Raw genomic sequence first — 22,320 nt, 5'->3', positions numbered from 1 at the left:
TGAAAGCCATTTGCTAATTTAAGAATAAAAATGGTGACAACCTTGTTATGTGTTTCCACATTGCTTAAAACTACTCTAAATATGATCAAAGTTGAGAAGTGGATGTTTAATAATTTAGTGTTAAATATTATCCAGTTTAAAAGTTCAAGGGTGTTTTTTAAGACTCATCAAAATTCAGGGCGTACAATAGACTGGCTCTTCTCAAAGAAATAGAGTGTTTAATTCATGTGGCGTCGTGTTTTGCAAGGAGTTGACAGACTCTATAATGTCAAATATCACTAGCTCTTGCTGGATATTCCAAACTTCAAATTACCGCCAAGAGAGCATGTGATTTTTATTTTCAGGAAATTATAATAAGTAGGGCGTTTCACGATCACTGAAAAGTATAATGCATATATCAATTTCATATGCCGTTCCACGTGTTGCTTAACCAGCTATTAAACCGTAGGATAAGTACCCCCATTAAAAACATCAATTAGATTTTTTTTATTTTAGAATTGGCTGTTTCTTTTTTATATATTTTGTTCTTTCCAAATCTCCCCTTCCATCTTTTACAGGTTCTTACCCAACAAAAATGTCCATTGTTTCTTCTAGTGTTCTAGGAACCAGAGTGTTGCTTTATTCTAAACAGCCTGATCTTTTTCTAAGAAAGCTCCTCATTACTACTTCCTCCGTTTCACAGTGTAAGTCATTCTAGTATTTCTCATATTCATATAGTTGTTAGATTCATTAACAGCTATATGAATGTGGAAAATGCTAAATGACTTACATTGTGAAACAGAGGGAGTATTTAGTTTGTAATTTTTTATTGTCTTCTTTTTTTGACATTACAGTATGCAAGATACTCCCTCCGTTTTGAAATGTTTGACACCGTTGACTTTTTAGCACATGTTTGACTGTTCGTCTTATTCAAAAACTTCTGTGAGATATATAAAATTATATGCCTACATAAAAATATATTTAACAATGAATCAAATGATAGAAAAAAATTAATAATTACTTAAATTTTTTGAATAAGACGAACGGTCAAACATATGATAAAAAGTCAACGGCGTCAAACATTTCGAAACAGAGGGAGTAGTATTTTTGTTTGAAGAAGGAGGTTATTGTAGACTAGGATGTCGCATGTCAAAAAATAGTGTATTCATACTTTGACTAAAGCAACTGGATGACAGTTACCCATCCAGTCCTCCATTAGTACGTAGTTACATTGAACATCACATTAGTCAACCGTTGAAAATTCTTTAGTTTTGAGTTTCAACGCGCATTCCATTAATTAGAATTGGACTTTGCAAGATCTTAGCTAATTTTATATATAATAAGAGCAGTCGTCAACAGATAGTGAGCTCTATGCATATATAAGCTATTTCTTGTGTGAGTTTTTTTCTTTGGGGTCATATGTGAGTTATGACAAATGATGCGTATTGTTTGTGAATTTGGTGAGACCACTACCCTAAAAAAGGCACACCGGAGGTCTATGGCCCTCTGATTTCCCTGTCCTACTGTGTTATTATAAGTGTGTAAATTGTAAAGTGTGGGTGTGGTATGTGTGTCCTTTTAGTATATTAAAGTAAAATTTATTTAAGGAGAAAAATACCATAAAACTCTTAATTTTCTGATAGAGAATTAAATGTATATAGCACATTTACATCGTTGTCGGCAACAGTGGCGGACACAGTTTTAAAATATAGATGGGGCGGAGAATAAAGATGTTTACTCGATAAGTAATCGAACACAACACATATCATATTTATATATCAATCGTATACTTGTCTCATTATTGTTTGTGGCGTGTATGCGTTGTGAAGAGACAGACTAATATATTGGACGTTCACACCTTGTTATACCTAATTTTGATGGCCTATAACTATTGTAAGGGGTAGGAAGGGTCTTGGGGGTGTGAGGCGACACGGGTCATAGCTGGGACGGTCCACGCACCCTACCTAATAGGTAGATCCGCCCCTGGTCGGCAAAGTCTACAATAGGAAAATATAGCAATGTCGTCTTTAAGGTTTTTGTCCAACCAAAGACATACTACCACATAACCAGAGAGGGAAACATGATGAGTAGTGACACGTGCATGAAAGAACCTAAAGCACACACATGAAAAGGGTAGAAAAGGTTGACCCTTTTTTGGACAAGATGAATTTGTATTATAGAATTTTTCACATAATAAAACATCTCAATTTATATGGCTTTAGTTTCCCCTTTTATAATGTTAGCTAGAGTAGATGATGTTAAACCTCCATAGTTACATGTTAAACCTCAATGCAGTTGATATAAACAATTTTGACTTCTCTGTAGTCGATATTGCTACTTGCTAGTACCGTCAGCATGGTAGAAATGAAGACTTATTACACGTATAGCATATTTCCGTCAACGTAGTACTCCCTCTGTACTCGTAAAGTCGTTTTGGACAGCGACACAGTCTCCAAAACACAACTTTGATTACTTGTTTCTATAAAAATATTTATTGAAAAGTGATATATGTATATTTTTATGAAAATATTTTTCAAGACAAATCTATTCATATAATTTCTAAATTTTCAAACCCAACAACTCGAGAGTTATTCATGATTTATATTCCCAAGGTTTGACTAAAACATTGTCCTAAACGACTTCCTTTACGAGTACGGAGGGAGTATTTGCTAAAGAAATTATAAGTCTGTTGTATTTAAAGTCAACTCAGGCATAAGAAAGAAGATATGCAAATATGACATTTCTTTTCTAGATTTATGTAATTTTGACATTACGTTGTCAATGTTCCATAGCATCTTTAGGTCAACTGGTATGACTACAAGAGGAATAAGAATATCATTAGGCAACTAATCCCCCCTCTTAAAATAAGTATTTTTACATCTAAAACTTATTTCAAAATGAATTCATTCACTACTAGAGAAACGATCTTTGCTGGGTCGACCCAAAATCACAATAGTCCCGGTTCCAAAAAGAACCGTCCCTGTTTAAAAACCCACAGCTATTTTATAATTTTTAATCCCGGTTGGTAACACCAACCGGGACTAAAAATCATCTTTAGTCCCGATTCATTCCCTGTCAGTAGGATGTCAGGGGGCCGAGGATCTTTAATCCCGGTTGGTGTCACCAACCGGGACTAAAGATCATCTTTATAGTCCCGGTTGGTATTACTAACCGGGACTAAAGATCATATTGATTTTTAGTCCCGGTTAGTAATACCAACCGAGACTAAAATTTAATACGTAGTATATAATCCCTCTTCCTTATCCTCTCCTCCACAATCGCAACAACATCTCACACGTACAGATCCCTTCCCCTTCCTCACACTTATCCTCTTCCTCACCTTCCTCAAACTAATCCTCTCCTCATCCCCCTCCTCCCCTTCCTCCTCCCCCTCCTCCCGTCCCATCAGGCCGGCGGCCGGCGGGGTCGCAGCGGCAGGCGGCGCCGGCGGCCGGCGGGGCCGTGCCCAGCGGCGGCCATGGCGGGTGGCGGCTGAAGGTGCCGCGCGCGGCGGCGGCCGGCGGGGCCGCGCCCGGTGGCGGCCATGGCGGGCGGCGGCGGGCAGGCGGCCGGAGGTGCCGCGCGCGGCAGGGGCCGGCGGGGGCGCGCGTGGCGGCGGCCGGCGGGGACGCTTCTGGCGGCGGCCGTGCCCTCTCGTCTGCCAGCTGACTTCTTCCTTTTCTTTTTTTTTGATAATTTGTGATTGATTGAGATGTATAATTTTGTGATGGATCTGAGATGAATCTGTGATGTATTTGATTTCGGTGTATTTTTTAGGATTTGTGATGTATTTGATTTGCTTGTATTTTTTTAGAATTTGTGATGTATTTGATTTGTGTGTATAAGGAACTTAAGATTTGGGATGTTACTTTGAATTGAGGATTTGAGGATATACATGGCACTAGATTCGGGAGAAAATATAGGGATTAACTCTAAGAAACAATAAAAAAAAGGATCATCTGCACTGCACTGCCGCTACCCTCTCTTTAGTCCCGGTTGGTGTTATCAACCGGGACTAAAGATCTATTTTTAGTCTCGGGTATTTGAAATCTTTAGTCCCGGATTCGTACTCCCGGTTGGAAAACCGGGATTATAGAGGGGTTACCAACCGAGAGTAAAAAGTCTTTCTCCACCAGTGATTTCTATCTTTTTACCTACTGTTGATCAGCAAATAGATGAGTTTGGTTCCTTCAATATCTTTTATCGACCTACCAGCGATACTACTTTCGTACTATTGAAGGTATTTCGATCTTTTTTTTCTCTATATTAATTTGAAACGCAGTTGCTAGAAGTGAAATTATTTTGGAACAGAAAATAGTACTTTTTTAAAAAAGCTACCACTGCCCTTAGCCTCACAGTAATTTAGCAATAATGTCTTCCATGCTATATCTACATTCAATTCAAGAACACATTCGAAGTGCTAAAATTTTATTCAACAACTTTAGTTGCCAGTTGGTACGAAATTCGTCCTACAATGCGTCCAAATTAAGGAGGAAGGTTTCTGACTGACAAACGTGCAAAAGTTTCAATAAATTAAAACAGCCAAGTCTTATTTTAAACCAGTATTTTTTTTATCTTATTTATTTAGAAAAGAAGCATTCTTCTATTACAAGAAAGACGTACGGACGCACATTGTTCTCACATCACCCATTATTTTTAAAAAGGGGTACACAGTACTTAGATCGATTAAACCAGCAATCTTTCTGATAATTAAGCAGTAATTAACAACGCACATATGTTCATTGCCTAATTATTCATCGTTCATGCTCATCCAAACAAGAAGGCAAAGCCTACCCAAATTCATCCGTCAATCACTACCGGCCAGCCGACTACTGAAACTGAAAGGCAACGGGATTTTTTGTAAAAAAAAAAAAGAAAGAAAGAAACTGAAAGGCAATAGACAAACTGAGATTCCAACGTGGTCAAAATGGAATGCGAAACCTAACCTAGCTAATACTCTACAATATCTGGTCAAACCCAATTGCGCTCCAAATTCCTAATTCGCTTTCTTTGCTAGAAACTGCAAGCCTGCCTGCCAGAAAACGAGATTGATTAATTTGAAAAATACATGACTAACTGAACCGTAAATTATAATAGTACTGTAGTGAATTAAAGATATCTATGGGTGTCATCATATTTTTCTTGGGACCAACATAGCTCTATTATTTGATTAGATTAGATCAGATTATAACTCCATATTGTACAGGGTAGCTAGGAACAGAATTTGCAGAGGTAGGTTGTATAGATGATAGTACCACATTGCAGCCCATATGCATTGTATCTGTATGCATGAATCCAAGATAGATAGATAAACTTAGCAGGTTAAATTACTGTGTCTATGGCGGCACAAGTGGTTAATTATCACTTGGTACTTATCCTTACTCTTCTTGATTCTACTACCAATCAGGGTTGGAAATTTCGGTATATCACTGACTTCCGATCAAATCGGTTAAACCGAAAAAGTAAACCTGCTGCCAATTACTCTACACATGCATAGAAACAAATCTTCTGACACACCTTTTATTCTGACTTTCAATCTATGATAATCTTGACATGTGGACTTGTTTGATAAATGATTTACATATATCAGTGACCCGTGTTTGAGGAAAGTAAGTCGTAGGATCTTAATCCTACATACATGCACTTAACCTGTATTTAATTATCCTAGATAGCTTAATTAGTTACATGCATATGCTTTAGGTTATTAGCGATTTCCTTCGTTTCAGGTCACGAGACTTTTTAACTTTAGTTAAAGTCAAACTGCTTTAAGTTTGTAGATAAAATGGTAACATTTTTAATCCAAGATAAATTTATTATGAAAATATATTCAATTATTGTCTTGATAAAACTAATTTAGTATTATAAATATTATTATATTTGTCTATAAACTTAATCAAACTTAAAATAGTTTGACTTATATGCGGCTAGCTTGCATGTCTTACCATCTTGTTAGGTTGTACATGCCACCTAGCTCACATCCATGCATGGAAGCTATATATATCACTCGCCATTGCTGCCCCTGCAATCAACGGAAGCTTAGCTGAGTTGGGTTTGGTCTCGCCGCTGGCCGGAGTAGAGCGGTCCATGTGCTGTACCGGCGACGAGGTGGCGGGACCCGGAGAGCAGCGGCGGCGGCCGCTCGACGCCGACGCCGGCGGCGACAAGGGCGCGGTGGCGACGACGTCGTCGTCGTTGTTGGCGGCGCCGATGCTGTCGCGGCGGAGGCAGGCGGAGGAGATGGCGGCGATGGTGTCGGCGCTGGCGAGTGTCGTGGCCGGCGGCGGCGGCACGTCGTTGCCGGCGAAGAGGCCAGCCGAGAGAGAGCCCGAGGAGGGCGCCGCCGTGGAGGGGGTGTGGTGGTCGTACTGCAGTGAGCTCGCCGCCGCCGCCGCCGCGCCGTCGCCGGCGGCTCCATTTCCGGCCGGTACGTACGTGTACGTAAGCAGAGCAGTATAGTAAAAGTTGAATGCAACATGATTAATTAAAGTCTACCTCGGACTTTGTTAATTAACCAAACTAATATAATCATGATTACATTGATCACAAAGTGACTTGCTTGTTCTCTCTATCACCTTTTCTAATTAACCATTAGGTTGATGATTAACATTAACTAAAATGCATGCATCTCTCTTTTCCTTTGGTGAAAAAAAAGGAGGATTGATTTTGAACCTTATTGATATGAAAAATTACAATTGAGAAAATGATGAACAAAACAGTAAAACTACGTATACTTTGCAATTTTATATGACTAATAATAAGAGAAATTTTAATGACTGATTAAGCACAATTAAAATGAATGATAAAGCTTTTTTTTTATTATTTTCTCTTTGTTTTATTCAAAAGTAATCACAAAGATGTTAGCCTGGTAGGAGTATATTGTTATAGTTTAGTGGTGTTTACACTAACACACACGACGTGCACGCATCTTGCAGCATATGCATAAGCAAAGCATATGGGTTGGTCAATGTGCACGTGTGGATCCACGCGTCACACGAGCAGAGGCTGCTCCAACCACCGCCACATCGCAACTAATATAATCATTGTTATGGACAAAATTAAGAGATCCCATGGGCTTAATTTATTCATTAGGGAAAAAGATTAAGAGAAACAATGGGATGGGTAGCTCACTAACAACCAAACACGTGTTCCTTAATCGCCACGTTTCGTCATTCTTAGCATCAAACACACGAAATGAACTTTGTTTTAAAAACAAACACACGAAATGAACTTGTGACTAGTTAAAACCAGTAGTCCGCATTGACATTAAAATATAGGAACATTCTGATCATCCAAGAGAAGTTTGCATGTCACCTTTTGTATTAGTTTAACACAAAAACAGAGCAAGTGAGAAGAAAATCAGAGTATCTCAAAGAGAGAGAAGCAAAACAGAGTAACCAAATTAACCAGATCAAATTACTTTTAAAAATCACAGCTCAAATCACTGTGTTACAAACTTTTTTTACTACATAGTTTCTGGATATTATTAGTATGGATACATGAAAATAATTGAATTTTATTACTATAGATAATTAAGCGCTAATCAAAACAGGTTCTTGTCCTAATCTCCCCTGTTTTTTTTTTCTTTTTTTTACGCGTTCGCAGGCTACGTGCCATCGCCGGGGCAACACTCGCCTGCGTCGGCGGCGGCCGGCGACGAGGAGGAGCTCCCGTCGCCGTCCTCGGCCGACTCCAGCGGCGGCACGGCGAGGAAGCGGTACAGAGGGGTGCGGCAGCGGCCGTGGGGGAAGTGGGCGGCGGAGATCCGGGACCCGCACAAGGCGGCGCGCGTGTGGCTCGGCACCTTCGACACCGCCGAGGACGCCGCCCGCGCCTACGACGGCGCCGCCCTCCGCTTCCGCGGCAGCCGCGCCAAGCTCAACTTCCCCGAGCACGCCACCCTCCCACCGCCGCCGACGACGACGACGGCCGCCGCTCACCGGTGCCCGCCACCGCCGCGGACGGACGCGCTGCTGGAGTCGCAGGAGCTCTCTCCCGGCGCCGGCGGCGGTGACCCGTACTCTCAGTACGCGAGGTTCTTGCAGGGCTCCGGCGGCGACGGTGGCGAGGCGGCGGCGCGGCCCGGCGGTGGCGCCTCGCAAAGAACGCCACCCGCCACTACACTGCTCTACAGCTTCGAGGGAGACGCTGCTTCCGCCGCCTGCCTCTGGCAGCCGGAGAGCGGCGGCGGCGGGATGGGGTGGCCGGCGACTTCGCCGGCGGCGTGGTTGGAGTACGGTTTCTACCCGCCGCCGGAGCGGCGCGACACGGACACGTAGGGTTAATCACGATGTGATCCTGAGCGGAATAGGCGGTGACGCTGACAGGTGGGGCCTACTTTTGCCAGGTGCGGTCAACGGTCAACCTGAAGTTGACGTGGCATGCCACGTAATGCGGCGGTCAACGGGTTCAGACGGAAGTGGGTCATGGACGGCACGAGACGCCGTCAGAAATAAATGCTCGAAACTGACACGATGGATTACATTGTTCGTCAAATTCTCAGAGGGCCACATAGTTGCAGGAGGGGGAATTATTATTCAGCATTGTTTTTTTCGTAAAATTCATCGCTCCAAAAACATCACACATCTCAAGCTTGTACGAATGAAACTAGTGCAGTCTGAAGATTTTCTTTTTCTGGTTTTATAGAACAAAAGATTTTTGAAGAAACCCAATCCTATGAAAAAAAATTTCTTATATGAAAGGAATGGGCATCCAAAATTCCTGTAAAATTTCTCTGAATTGGCTCAAAACATGGCTATGACATGGCTTGTGTCTCATGATGAATGTACTCCGTCCTAATTTGCCTTTGATTAATAATTCTCTTTCAAAAATAAATCCTCTTGGGAAAAAAATATCTCTTATTATTCATGTAGTTTTCCGTAAGATTTGGAGTTCTAGGAAACTTGAGTCCTATACCTTCTTTGACTCGTATTATTTGAGAATCATGTATTCATATAAGCTCTAAAATTGGCTATTACCCAAGACTGTACGACTCGTTTGTTGTTATCAGTGTTGTGTAACAAGGAGTCTTCAAAAAAGAAAAGGAAAAAGAAAAGAAACAGCAACGAGGAAATTAGTATCGACATCAAAGAAATAATGAAAAATTACAAAAATCTGTCGACCGCTCCAGTTGACAAAAATTCGTAATATTTTGTTTTTTATGATAGAGCCACTAGTAGCTAGGTACTCTTACTCGCATGTCATTTTGTTCTCTTCCCTTTTCTTCCGTACGAAAACCGAGTGTACTTCGGCAAATTCGTTACGCCTCCCGCCACGACACAAGAGCCAATCGCGATATCGCACCGTGTGCATTCGTCCACGTCAGCACCAGGGCATGCGTACACACCTGCACCACGTTAACGAAAGAAAAAAAAAAGATCAGTCACAATGCCATTGGTTGATAATATCTTATTATAAACTGTATTCTCTTCGTTTCACAATGTAATACTTTCTACCATTTTCCACATACATATAGATGTTAATTAATCTATAAATATATATATATATATATATATATATATATATATATATATATATATATATATATATATATATATCTAAATTCATTAACATCTATATGAATGTAGACAATTCTTGAAAGCCTTACATTATAAAACGGATAGAGTAAGATTTAATAGTGATTAAAAAATAATTTAAAAGTATAAATTTTATATATGTGTTCTTACCGACTTAAAAGACAATAAAAGTACTCTTTAATTAACTTCAAAACTAAATTTAAATTTTAAATTTTAACAACGATTTATTCTTTATAGGGGAACAATGAGGCCCTATGCTAATAAGGACCATGACTCCATAAGCTGAAGACCGGTGAAGACAGACATGACACATTTTTACAGGTCAATGCAAATGCAGTTGACGCTATCACTGGCTGATGGATTTGGTTCCTACGCAGTTTCTAGTATGACATTTTAGCCTATTAGCCGCTTACACTTATTAGGGAAGACATTCAAATAGCGCACGATTAGTTAAAAGCAGTTGCATCAACAAGAACACAAATGGCTATTCCTTGCCAATTTCAACATGGAATATGCATGCGACACTGCCCCTTTTGCATAAGTACAGAATTTTTCGAGCACTCCCAAAGGTGTTGTGACTGGAGCACATGAAATTCCAAAGATTAGCTGTCCTTATGCTGAAGATTTCCAAAATTCAGCTCAGTGTCTTTCGAACTTAACTGAAGCGGTATGGAATTTTGATTCCTCAAGTGACTCAAGGCACTGACCAGCATCTTCTCGATGGCAAAAGTCAGTGATTTGTGCATACTAAATAGAATCATCCTAGCAAGTATCGACATTTCTTTTTCTCATAAGGATTTGTTCTCAATAAACATACTTTATATGTCCCCTGAAGGGAACTCTTTTTTCAGGGGGGACCCGAAGAAATGACACCTGACATTATGATTGTGGTACATTGCACAGAAATTTAGAACCTTTCTTCAGTAAACATAAAATATGTTTGCATTTTATTTTCCATATAGAAGCTTGGAGGTTTTTCCACTAACATGGCAAAATTTGAAGAGCATACTCAACATAGCACCACGCGTATCCACACAATAAATACTTTTCAAGAACATGTACATATGTACTGATATTTGAAGAGCTATGGGAAGTGATATTTTGTTTCCTCCAGGTTCAAACTAAGTGGTTTGACATTTTAATGATATCTGCGTCTGCATGTTCTTAGAAATTTCTCAATTTGCAAAAATAGATGTGCACGACTTTTTGTTCAAATAAGATTAGTTAAGATAGATACACATACTCAATCATCACCGTCTTCGTTTTCTTCTTCTTCGCTGCGCTGTTGGTGGTAGCTTCTCAGAAGGGCCACAAGGAAGTGTAGTTCCTGTTTCACTCTCTATGCGTCTCTTCAGCTCCTGTAGAATTCGGATTTGGCCCAATTTCTCTGGAGATAACTTTTCCCAGTAAATCCCTGCATGCAGAAGTTCCCCAAAAATCTGGTCACATAAGGTTTTTTTGCCGGTTTACCAAAATATTAAATAATACAATCATTCATACCTTGTGGTTTCGCGATCGTGGTATTTGTGAATATGACCTGAGTTGGAGTGCAGATAATGTCAACTGGTACATCATGAACTAACAGCTTCTCAACTGGAATGTCATTCACTAATTGTTTGTCATGCACTGCAGTCATAGACACAGTTGGCAATTTACATTAGTTATTAATCAAGGAACAAATGAGCTAAAAGGCAATTAATTTAAATTTGATAAAAAATATATAAAGGTTATCCAAGAAGGGATAACCAGCTGAATCAATATAAAAAAACTCACCAGTTGTTACTATCATGGTTGAATCGCTTATAGATCCCATATAACGCAGCATCCCATATTCCAGCTCTGCAAATCCCTATAGACCATTTTGATGAAATAAAGGAGTGGGAATAAGTAGTTTCAGTAGATAGAGCATGATTCAACATTTCAACATAGTGCCAACATTGGACAGAAGTGAAAAGCCTATCGCTCAATTTTTCTCTCAAAGGAAGAAGGAAAGCAGGTCAAACCTCATTATTTCCTCTATTAATTTCTTCCATACAAATGTACAGGAGAGAAACAAATTAAACTCTGCGTCAAGTCTTCAACTGCAGAAATGCAATTACAAGCAGAGAATAGTTACCTCGCCCTTTCCTAGTCGTGCTCCTGTGCTTGGATCAACTGCAACCGATCCAATCACAATCAAATCCACTTTAATTTTTTCATCTAGACCTATAGGTCTCCCGTATTTGGCTGCACCAACAGAAGTACATGCTTCTGGAATACATCCAATGGGTATCATGTGAGATTCCAGAACTGAGAAAAATCCTGTCCTTAGCCGAGGTTGCGGAGTCAGCAACTTTTTATCTCCTGTGAGGATCCAAGTTTAACCTGATTAGTGCATATGGCTATCATAGATTTATAATTAGTTGATTAAGATGCGCAACAGATTCAAAAGCAACAAATGGCATTTAAAAGCATCAAGCACTAATAAGAACAGTATGGTTTGTCTTGCAACACAAAAGTCAACAAATGATCTGTCTTCACCGGTTTTCATCAAATGAAACAAGAACCTACAGAGCCTTGAGAAAACTGCTAAAAAAACCACTAAAAAAAATCCACTGCCCAATTGTCACAAAGGCCCTCTGAGGAGTACCGAGCACATGCAACCGGGAGCTCACTCAGGGCTTGTTTGGATATGAAGGGAAAAATTCCTACCAGATTTGCACGGAAATTGTACATTTGTACTAACATCCATGCCAACCTGAGCTTAATCCCTATCCATCCAAAATTCCAAATAAGCCCTCAGCCTCAGGAACACACACACAGGGGGAAAAACAAGTTAAACTATGAGTACACATGCCAACCAACGCAAGTTCTCAATGAGGGAATTAACCGAAACTACAAAAGCAGACTCAGTGACAGAATTACTATTCTTGCACTGTTGCTTCTGACAAATCATGTTCTCTACTTCTCTTGGACCTAAATCCAGAACTTACTCTTTGAGTGTCAAGGCCTCAAGGGAATTTAACAAAAAGAGCAATAGAAAAAATATATATGTGTAACAGGATTGAAGATACCGGCATAAAAGTATCTTGCAAGTGAGTACATAGATTAATATGATTTTTAAAGTAACTTTCATATAGAATTTTTTTTGCAAAAAACGTAGTATTGTTTAACAGTTCGGGAAGTGAGCGCGCAGAAAACAAGGGAGTAGAAGATCGGAAAATTTAGTGCCCAGAACGCACCCTTAAGGTATCAGCAAACTGACCTGAGAGTGTTAAGAAGCGAACTTGCTTCTGAGGTGAGTCGGGATTGACCTTCACACATTGTGCATCCTGGAACACGTCGAGTCTCCCCAGCTGGTGAATGTTTTAAACATTCCACATCAATGAAGAAACATAAGCAAATAAACAGTGGTTAAACAACAATACCAAGAAATGATGTGTAAGAGGCTTGAAGGGCAACAAGGGAAATCCAACAAGGAGCCCATGTACTATGTAGAAGCAGACATCAAGAATAAACAGACCATGTTCGCTATAAAGTAATAGGAGTACAGATCTAAAGTACATCATATTTGGATAAACTGAACACAGTTTCAAAGGACCAACATAATTTGTAATGTAGGTTTCACACCAATTCTGCATCTCAGGTGCTTGCCTGTAATCTGTATGTGCTAGCCATTCTTTATGACACATCAGGTGAAGCCAGAATTTTTCACTCATCCAGACCAACAGACCCCAATGGCTTGTAAATATACCCCCACACCATCTTGAAAGTCGAAACCGTGTTCATTTGGGACTGATGTTTCAGGGATCGAACCAGACAACGATTCTGCATGTTATTCGGACTTTGACTCCTTTCTGATACATATCATCAAACACAGGTGCGCATGTTGCAATCCCATCCCCTACAACTGGAAATTTATGATGACATGGTTCCCAATCACCCATCACTACTAGCAACCGAAGATGTGATTCAGATGCGATTGCATTTTTTTTATGCGTATTACATATTTCGTATCAGTAGTTCGACACACAGCCTACAGCACTGGTGCACTACGAGTCTACGACTACAAGCAGCATCCCCAAATCCAGAAGTTAACGCAGGCGATACAGAAATTCAGAAATGAAGCCAGAACAGAAAAGGGCATCTAGGTTTACAGTTACAGGAGGGAATGGATGCATCATGTAATCATGTATGGGCGAGAGAGAGAGAGAGAGAGAGAGAGAGAGAGAGAGAGAGAGAGAGAGAGGAGAGAGACCGAGACAGCACGCGCGTACCGAGTCCGCGGCGGCTGCGGCGCCATCGAAGTTGGGGATGCGGTGGTGGACGGGGCGCGGGTCGCGCGCGACGCCCTCCGCCTCCAGCGCGTCCCACACCCGCTTCCGTATCGCCCACTTCCACGCCTTGGGGTCCGCCGCCTCCGCCCCCGCCACCGCCGCCGCGGACGCCATCCCGGCCCGCGCCTCTGCGTCGAGGCGGAGCCGCTCGGCCTCGAACCCCGCCGCGTCGAACGAGGCCGACGAAGACGAAGCCGCGCCCCTCGCAGCTGCGCACGTCACGGCGCGGCCGCGACGAGAGGCTGCCGCCGCCGCAGCCAACGACCGAGACAGCGACAGCGGCGGCGGCGACGCCGGCAGGAGAGGCATGGCCACTCGCGTGTGGACGCCGTGAAGGTGAGCACGTGTGCTAATCGAGCACCTTACCCACAATCTCCTTTGGACACTGACAGGTGGGACCAATAACAAGGCGAGTACGCTCACAGCTGACATGTGGGACCACTAGCTCAGAGAGAAAGCGTGAAGTGCAACGAGAGCATCGAGCTGATGCAACACTCCACCAAAACAAATTTCAAATTTGATTCAACCAATTGGTAGCTGAAAGATGCAAGGCAGGCGAAAAAACATAACTATCGAGTTCAAAATTCATAAATCTCAACAGTTTGATCATCCGCAGCACCAGCAGCTCAGAGTAGCAAAGCATTTAAACTGGGTACTCAAAATATCTGCCACAAAACTCAGGACAAGTACAGAAACTGGGAAAGCTATCAGGTGAGGTTCGATTGAATTCTGATGGCCTAGGCCTTGAGCTTGCCGAAGAACCTCTGCTTCTCGTCGGTGGTCTGGAAGCGACCGTGCCCGAACTTGGACGAGGTGTCGATGAACTTGAGCTTGATCTCCTCCAGGGCGAGCCGCGAGGTCTGCTTCAGCAGCGACTGGCGGAGGGTGACGACTCTCTTCTTCGGACCGACGCAGCAACCCTTGATCATGAGGTAGTCGCCCTTCACCACACCGTAGTGCGGGAAGCCGCCCATCGGGGTGATGTCCTTCTCAGTCCTGCAAGGGAGAAAGGTCAGATGTCATCACAACCTTAGAATGGAATGCACATAACATTACTCAAGGCCTTCAAACGTTCTAAAGATGTATACCTGTCGAACTCGGTGCAGGCCGCATGAGACTCCTGACCAGACTTGCCAATCTTGTAAACCTTCTTGTTCATCTCAGTGCGGTGGTGGTATCCGTTCTGACCAGCACGGGCAACAGTGTAGGACACCCTGGCTGGATGCCAGGCACCAATACAAGCAACCTTGCGGAGACCCCTGTGGGTCTTGCGAGGAAGGCGGGTGACACCCCAACGAGTGACGACACCTTCATAACCCTTACCCTTAGTGACACCAATGATGTCAATCATCTCGTCCTTCTGGAAGACTGCATCAACAGGGATTTCCTTCTCAAAGAACTTGTAGCCATAGTCCACCTTGTCGGCGATAGTGCCACCGTTGATCTGGATCTCCATGAGGTGAGCCTTCTTCTGCTTCAAGCCCTTCATCTTTCTGATCTGAATTTTGACAAGAAATGGTCAGCAAAACATGATAACTCTTCAGAATTCAGAAGAGTACAAGAGGCAATGGCAATCTCACCTGAGTGTGGGCAATAACACGAACAATAGATGCGTACTTCTTCATCTTCTCAAGTTGCATCTGGATTTCTTTCTTGCCAGCATCACTGTCATACTTAAGGGCATACTTAGTGAAAGCCTTCTTCTTGCTTTTGCACCAGTTCTTGTAGAACCTTCTCCGCACCTCCTCGCTAAGGTGCTGGGCCCAGACAGAGTTGAGAGAGCGAAGTCCACGAGGTGTCTTGACATAGGCCACGAGTCCAACAATGACAAGCGGAGGGGTCTCGATGATGGTAACAGCCTCGCAGGTTTCCTTCTTGTGGAGCTCTGCACATTGTCAACATATGGTGTTAATATGTTCAAGGCATACCTCCAATGAACACGAATGCAAGATGCAGAGCAACTTACTGGAGCCAGGCTTCTCGACCTCACGCACAATGTGTGTCATTCCAGCCTTGTAGCCAACGAAGGAAGTAAGGTGGCAGGGCTTTGATACGTCATCCTTGGGGAAGGACTTCACTGCAAAAACATAGGATCTAGTGTCAGCGTACAACTGAATAGTAACTAAATTCTCCAAGTTCCACAGAAGCAATATATATCCCATTGGGTTATGCCTATGTCCTGAAATTTTAAGTTGGGTTACATCCATGTACAGACATTTTAAAGACAGGTGCATTCTTAACTATTTATGTACCACATCAATAAAACAAAAAATCTATGAGCATGTGTCAATCTAGGTATGTTAGCAGCATATATACCAAAAGGATTAGAAAATAAAGCGCTATATTTAGGAACACATAGCCAAACGAACATCCAAATGATTGCGAAAATACTCTAATAAGAAACACCTGTATCTACCTAACAGAAAACATACGAACCATATCACGCGTACACACTTAGATAGCTGAATCTATTAGCTGCACAATATGGATTACTACATCATGCCGCACTAGATTATGATTCGCAGAGCATAACGAAATCCCTCGTCAGATCAATACGGACAGTGAAACTCGCAATCAACTCGCTGGGCATAAACGAAATCCGTCTTCAGATCAATACGGACAGTGAAACTCGCAATTCATGCATCACCAATCAAGCGTGTGGAAGGCAAAGGATTCACGTACCCTTGCCGCGGTGGCGGGAGGAGCGCTTCCTCGGGAGGAAGCCGAGGGATCCATGCCTCGGGTGCTCGAACTTCCTGTGCGACATCTTCCTCCTCCTTACCTGCAAACGAAACCCACACAAGCCATGAGATCCGCAACCAAGAAAATGCCCGTAAAATCACCAATCGCAAGCCACAGCGATCAAACTACAGCACCAGCGACGAGAATTCGATCTCCCAGCTAGCTCACTAACAACTAATGGCGGATTGCGGACACGGAGCGGAGGCAAAATCTGAATCGAAGCGGGGATTGGAGGATGAGGAGGGGAGGAGCTTACCTGAGGAGAGTGACGGCGACGGCGGCGGCGGCGCGAGCTGAGTGCAGAGGCGAGGGAGGTAAACCCTAGGGGTGGTATTTATAGGCGGCTACCGAATGGAGGGTTTCGCTGGGTCGGGCGGAAATGTAGGAATGGGCTTGAATGCTAGGGCTTTGTGTGGAGGTCGCAGACTGGGCCTCACACTAGGTAAAGCGAATGGGCTTTTGGACTGGATCGCTTGGACACGACCACACCAACTTGCTTACGGCCCAAATACGTCTCTTTCTGAGTGTTTTGTATTATGACAGTGGAATATTGTGTACTTTATCTGTTCACAAATATAAACATTTTATGTTTTTTAAATTTGTTCACAGATATAAAGATTTTTAGAATAGTAATTGCTTCATCAATCACCTCACGTTTTAATTTCTTTCCATCTTACTCTCAGTAATCCTTCTAATCCCAAACATACTTCATTTTATGATACATGTCAAAGCCTTTTTATCCTCAAGTCTAATATCTGCTAAAAAAAACTAAAATTGTTTATATTCTGTTGGAATAAATAGGTTAGGCCAAATTTAATTTAATTAAAATCTTAAGATCCCATAAGTATTGTTAGAGACAATAATACTACCTTGAAAATTTATGTGGAATAACCTCAACTTAAATAGAGTGATATTGGAGAATCCATGTTGACCGGTTGAGGTGATGGTTGGACTGCCACACGCGCGCGCGCCGAGTCGGCCTCGGCCGTGGGCGTGGCGAGGCGAGGCGGCCTGCCGAGCCAAGCCTCTTGTTGCTCTTCCGTTTTGTAACAGACGAAAATAAAGTCACCATTAACAAATGAAATTCATTGTGTGTTGTAACCTACACAACAAATGAGAGATTCATTGTGTTGTAACCTCCACAACAAATAGAGATTTATTTGTTGTAACCTCTACAACAAATAGATTCATTGTGTGGTAACCTTCACAACAAATGAGATTTATTTGTGTGGTAATGGAGATCTCTCTATATAAATAACGCAAAGGAAAAGGCTCTCAAAGATTGAGTCTTCCTCCTGCTGATGTTCCTTGGCGATATTCTCCTTTTGTTCCTGCGTTGTCTCTCTGTTTCCCCGGTTCTGTCCATCCCGCACGTACGGTAGATCGGAACGAGCAGGTGCCTCCGAAACTTCATCCGCTTGAGAACCTGCACGGGTAGGCGGGCGATTAAGTTTTTGGGGAGCGCTACGTGCGACTGCTTTTGTTCGTCTCCCTCTGCATCATCCTCGCCAACATGACGAACACCGGCGACAACAGTAACACTGGAGACAAGGAGAAGGAGGCTCCCGTTAACACCAACGGAGGCAATACTGCCTCAAACTCCAGCGGAGAGCCATTCTCGGGGTATAACGATTTACTATTACCGTTTGTTCTTCGTTTCCTACTACTGTCAGTCGCAATGTTATTGCGTTGCCTTGTCTATGTTGATGCTTATTTTATATTAAGCACACTCATATTGTACACATTTAGCACTGCCACTAGATCTTCTCAAATTGCAAATGTCATGTTGAAAGGACCTTGATGTCGCCTAGAGGGGGAGTGAATAGGCGGTTTTAAAAAATAAATGTGGAAGCTAAGACAAAACAGGGTCGGATTGTCTGATATCAGGTCGGATAGTCCTATGTGATCAGATAGTCTGAACTGAGATCAGACTATCTGACCTGCACAACAACAATACAAACAAGAAACAACCTAAAAGCTCTAGATCCAATCCACAAGCAAGGAGGTGAGCTCAACCAACAACAGTAAAAGCATGGCACAAAGCAATGCAACAAGAAGGTAAATATAGTGAGAATATCACCGAGGTTTACGCGATGATGTATTTCCCGGAGTTCAAATCCTTGAGGGGATTCTAGTCTCCGTTGAGGGGCTCGCAAAGAGACGGGTCTTTTTCAACCCTATCCTCGTGAGATTGCACAAATGCACTCCTCCTTCCACTAAGGATATCTCTTTCCTTGCGGAGGCGAGATCCGGCCTTCACAAACTTCTCTTGGCCAACCACATGTAGATCGGTGGCCCAAGAACAACACCTAGCCATCTAGGAGTCCTCAACCTCCAAGAGTAATAAACACCACACAACTCTTGGACAAATCCTAGTGCTCAAGATCAAGAGAAACACACACTAGGCTCCCAAACTCCAAATCCACACACAAAGATCTAAGTCACAAAAAACAAGAGAGATTTCAGATAGAGAGGGAGAGAGCTCAAAGATCCAAAGCATTTAGCACAAAGCTTAACCCAAAACAAGATTTGAATGAAATGTATTTTGGGAGACCCTAGAAAAGGGTTGGTGGGGGGTTTATATAGATCCCCCAAAATGTGACCGTTGGAGGGGAATCTTTCAGCCCACGTCGGATAGTCCGATACAAGATCGGATAGTCCAATATTTTAAACCTCCAAGGCAATGAGAAACAGAGAATGAAGTTCCATGAAATTTCGGACTTACCGAGACATCGGACTATCTGATGTTAAATTGGAGTATCTGATATTTTAGAAGTAAAAACTTCGTCCTCAAACAAAGACTCAAGTTCCATGAAATTTCGGAGTCTCTGTATCATCGGACTATCTGATCTAACATCGGATACTCCGACACCTAGAAAAACTCACTCGAAAGGATTTTTCAAACAAAGACAGAGAGTGAAGTTCTGTGAAAAATCGGATAGTTCGATACATCGGATAGTCTGATTTCAAATCGGATAGTCTGATGTTGCTCAAGTAAAAATGCAATAACTTTTTACTCCGAACTCCGATTTCGAAGATCTTGGACTCTATAGAAAGCTAGTTTCGTGGGCTATCAAACCCAACATAAAAAATGGTCCAAAACCTTCAAGAGTATATAAAAAACTTGCAAAGAAACCCGGTGTAAGTGTTGTGACAAGTGAAACAACTCGGGATTGAAATTTTGGCTTAGGTTTTTCAACTCACACAAAGATGAAGCATTTTGAGCACTAATATTCAACCAATTATATGCATGTGGTATCCCTCTTAATAGTACGGCATCCTAAACTCAAATTTAAAAGGCAAAGTTATACCAATAGGAGTGCCTTCACACCATATTGTTTCTTCACTTGGAGGGTTACCAACGTCAAGGTCATTTGATCATCGAAAAGATCTCATCTTCTTGATCTTTGACATTTCATCTTCCATTTCTCAAATGATTGATGTGGATAATCCATGGCTTCAAATGGCCTCGCACGGTTCATCACGACACAGTCTTCACTCGCCCTTCACCACCGGTTTCGGTTCGTCGGCGCCAAGCCCCTTGCTTGCCCTTCACCACCGCATGGTCTATTGCAGCTGAGTGTCGCTTGCGCTTCACCGTCTTGCCATAAGTAGTCACTTCATACCCGCATCTTCAATATCTTCTCTTTAATTCTCATCCATCAATAAGTCCATTTCCTAGCTTCTTCATCGGACTAATCACTTGCTTATACACTCAATAAGTGCATTAGTCCCTTAATCGTTTGTCATCAATAAATCAAAACCCACTAGGGGCATAAATGCTCTTTCACATGTGTTTTGTCTTAATATTTTAGATTAAAATATGTCGAATTATGACCAAATTTCCAACATATTCATGGACTGTGTGGGAGTACATCTCTATACATTGTTAAAGGCATACTCACTCTGTCGAAAATTAAATCAAATTTTATCATCCCGAGCCAAGTTTAGTGATGATATAGAAATATTTAAGTGGGCTTCATTAATAGAAAATTCTAATTGATGGGTTGATAGGTATGTGATATTGATAGGATAAACTTCTTGATTTACGGAGTGAGGATAAGTAAATGGATAAAAATCGACTTATTTTGAAACAAAATATGAACTCTTGTAGGATCGAGATGTCGACTAGAGGGGGGTGAATAGGTGATTTAAAACTAAATGACACCTAATCAAAACTAACCTAAGTTGCTAGGCTTGGTGAGGGTCAACTCTAACTAAGCAACTAAGTTATGTTTTGCAAACCTAGGGTGATAGTGGCTCAATTATATCTCTAGGAAAGTAAATCACACTCCTATGTCAATGTTTAGCAATCCTAGGGTGATATGATCTCAAGTTTGTCTCTAGAAATATAAATTGCACAAATGTAAATGCGACAATCAAATGAGACAAGGAGACAAGAGATTTTTCACCGAGGTTCGGAAACTCGTCGGTTTCCTACTCCCCGTTGAGGCGAGCCCAACTCCACCGCTCAACCACGAAGCCACCGCACGCCCCCTTCGTCTAGGGGTGGGCAAGGCGGGAGCCGGCCCACGGAGAGGACTACCCAAGCCTCGATCACTAGGGTAGTTCTTCCTTCACTCCGAAGGTGGTGAACTCCAAACCACTCACAAACCGGCACCGGGCCTCCTCCATAATCTTCTCGGAGAGGTCACCAGGCAACTTCTCCACAAGCCGTCTAGGAGGCGGCAACCTCCAAGAGTAACAAGCAATGACCTGGCGTGGAGATGATCAAGTGCCACACTAGCTCTACAATGGAAGCAAATGCACTTGACTCTTGGCTAATCAACCCTCTAACACACTAGATGGATGAACACAAAGCTCAAGTGAGTGTGAGAGAGGTGCAAGGGGTGTATGCAATTGAATTGGGTGCCAAGAGAGTCCCCTTGCTGCTGGTGGGGGAGTATTTATACTCTCACCCACCAAAACTAGCCGTTGGGGGCGAAATCCCCCAACTTTGTGCTCTGCCGGTCTGACCGGAGGTATGTGGCCGATCAGACCGTGCTACTCTGCAGCGGCTAGAAAACTAGCCGTTGAAGTGCTGTCAGAGGGCCCCATCGGCCTGGCCGGTCAGACCAGCGTTGAGTGGGCGGTCAGACCGGCCTCGGTCTGACCGACTATGGCTCCGTCGGCTCTGTATCGGCCACCCCGAACAGCATCATCTCGGCCTCCAGGGGGCCGGTCTGACCGCACATGTGCCACCGGTCAGACCGGCCTTATGCGCCGGTCAGACCGCCCGCTTGGGGCCGGTCAGACTGGCCAGGGCACGCCGGTCAGACCGCCACTATGTGGCCGGTCTGACCGCCCCTGGTCAGGCCGAACCCAGTGAAGTGTGTGTGTGTGTGTGTGTGTGAAATGTGAGCAGAAGTCTAAATGCATAATGACCTAATGTGGCAATTAAAATCATCTCTTTGCTAGGTCATTACCCCTCTTAATAGTACGGCGAAACTAAAAATAAACTAGCAAATTTGATTGCCCTACACCTCGATCAATTCTAAATTAAAGCGCTAGTTTTACCATCTTCTTTCCCTTTGCTTTGCGCCGTCAATTTTAATCCATCGATAATCATCCATGCGCAGATATGACGTGGACCTAACTTAAAATGTATAGCTCAAAGACAACGGTTAGTCCACAATTAGCGCTTGTCATTAATTACCAAAATTAACACCAGGGGCCTAGATACTTCAACTCTATAATTATTTAAGTTGGGAGTAAAGGAGTGGATAGTAGTTATTAATGATACTTATGTA

General features: G+C 42.7%; 3 protein-coding genes across 3 annotated transcripts; 1 reads left to right on the top strand and 2 right to left on the bottom strand.

Moving 5' to 3' along the window:
• Positions 1–5,994: 5,994 nt before the first annotated feature.
• LOC4351606 (ethylene-responsive transcription factor ERF110) lies at positions 5,995–8,753 on the top strand. Its single transcript, XM_015764370.3, has 2 exons — positions 5,995–6,403; positions 7,582–8,753. The coding sequence occupies exons 1-2, from the start codon at positions 6,064–6,066 to the stop codon at positions 8,253–8,255; spliced, it is 1,014 nt and encodes a 337-aa protein (XP_015619856.1). The 5' UTR covers positions 5,995–6,063; the 3' UTR covers positions 8,256–8,753.
• A 119-nt stretch (positions 8,754–8,872) lies between these two features.
• LOC4351605 (5-formyltetrahydrofolate cyclo-ligase-like protein COG0212) lies at positions 8,873–14,160 on the bottom strand. Its single transcript, NM_001405041.1, has 7 exons — positions 13,769–14,160; positions 12,757–12,847; positions 11,629–11,855; positions 11,286–11,361; positions 11,013–11,138; positions 10,756–10,926; positions 8,873–9,322 (listed from the first exon to the last, which is right to left on the bottom strand). The coding sequence occupies exons 1-6, from the start codon at positions 14,135–14,137 to the stop codon at positions 10,763–10,765; spliced, it is 1,053 nt and encodes a 350-aa protein (NP_001391970.1). The 5' UTR covers positions 14,138–14,160; the 3' UTR covers positions 8,873–9,322; positions 10,756–10,762.
• Positions 14,161–14,329: 169 nt separating this feature from the next.
• On the bottom strand, positions 14,330–16,875 carry LOC4351604 (60S ribosomal protein L3-like). Its single transcript, NM_001405040.1, has 6 exons — positions 16,827–16,875; positions 16,511–16,610; positions 15,795–15,905; positions 15,409–15,713; positions 14,917–15,326; positions 14,330–14,824 (listed from the first exon to the last, which is right to left on the bottom strand). The coding sequence occupies exons 2-6, from the start codon at positions 16,593–16,595 to the stop codon at positions 14,566–14,568; spliced, it is 1,170 nt and encodes a 389-aa protein (NP_001391969.1). The 5' UTR covers positions 16,596–16,610; positions 16,827–16,875; the 3' UTR covers positions 14,330–14,565.
• Between the last annotated feature and the right edge of the window lie 5,445 nt (positions 16,876–22,320).

The sequence above is a fragment of the Oryza sativa genome, chromosome 12 (genome assembly GCF_034140825.1).
Source record: "Oryza sativa Japonica Group chromosome 12, ASM3414082v1".
In the NCBI taxonomy this organism is placed as follows: Eukaryota; Viridiplantae; Streptophyta; class Magnoliopsida; order Poales; family Poaceae; genus Oryza; species Oryza sativa.
Note: the sequence above shows the minus strand (reverse complement) of the source record. Positions and strands in the feature narration are given on the sequence as shown.

Bases quoted from the DNA above. Each gene is read 5' to 3' on its own strand.
- LOC4351605 (NM_001405041.1), bottom strand. From the start codon at position 14,137: ATGCCTCTCCTGCCGGCGTCGCCGCCGCCGCTGTCGCTGTCTCGGTCG. The intron at 11,856-12,756 runs GTCAGTTTGCTG...GGATCCTCACAG, and splicing joins TCGCTTCTTAACACTCTCAG to GAGATAAAAAGTTGCTGACT. The intron at 10,927-11,012 runs GTATGAATGATT...TTCTGCATGCAG, and splicing joins CACGATCGCGAAACCACAAG to GGATTTACTGGGAAAAGTTA.
- LOC4351604 (NM_001405040.1), bottom strand. From the start codon at position 16,595: ATGTCGCACAGGAAGTTCGAGCACCCGAGGCATGGATCCCTCGGCTTC. The intron at 15,714-15,794 runs GTAAGTTGCTCT...GACAATGTGCAG, and splicing joins GGTCGAGAAGCCTGGCTCCA to AGCTCCACAAGAAGGAAACC. The intron at 14,825-14,916 runs GTATACATCTTT...TCTCCCTTGCAG, and splicing joins GCCTGCACCGAGTTCGACAG to GACTGAGAAGGACATCACCC.
- LOC4351606 (XM_015764370.3), top strand. From the start codon at position 6,064: ATGTGCTGTACCGGCGACGAGGTGGCGGGACCCGGAGAGCAGCGGCGG. The intron at 6,404-7,581 runs GTACGTACGTGT...ACGCGTTCGCAG, and splicing joins GGCGGCTCCATTTCCGGCCG to GCTACGTGCCATCGCCGGGG.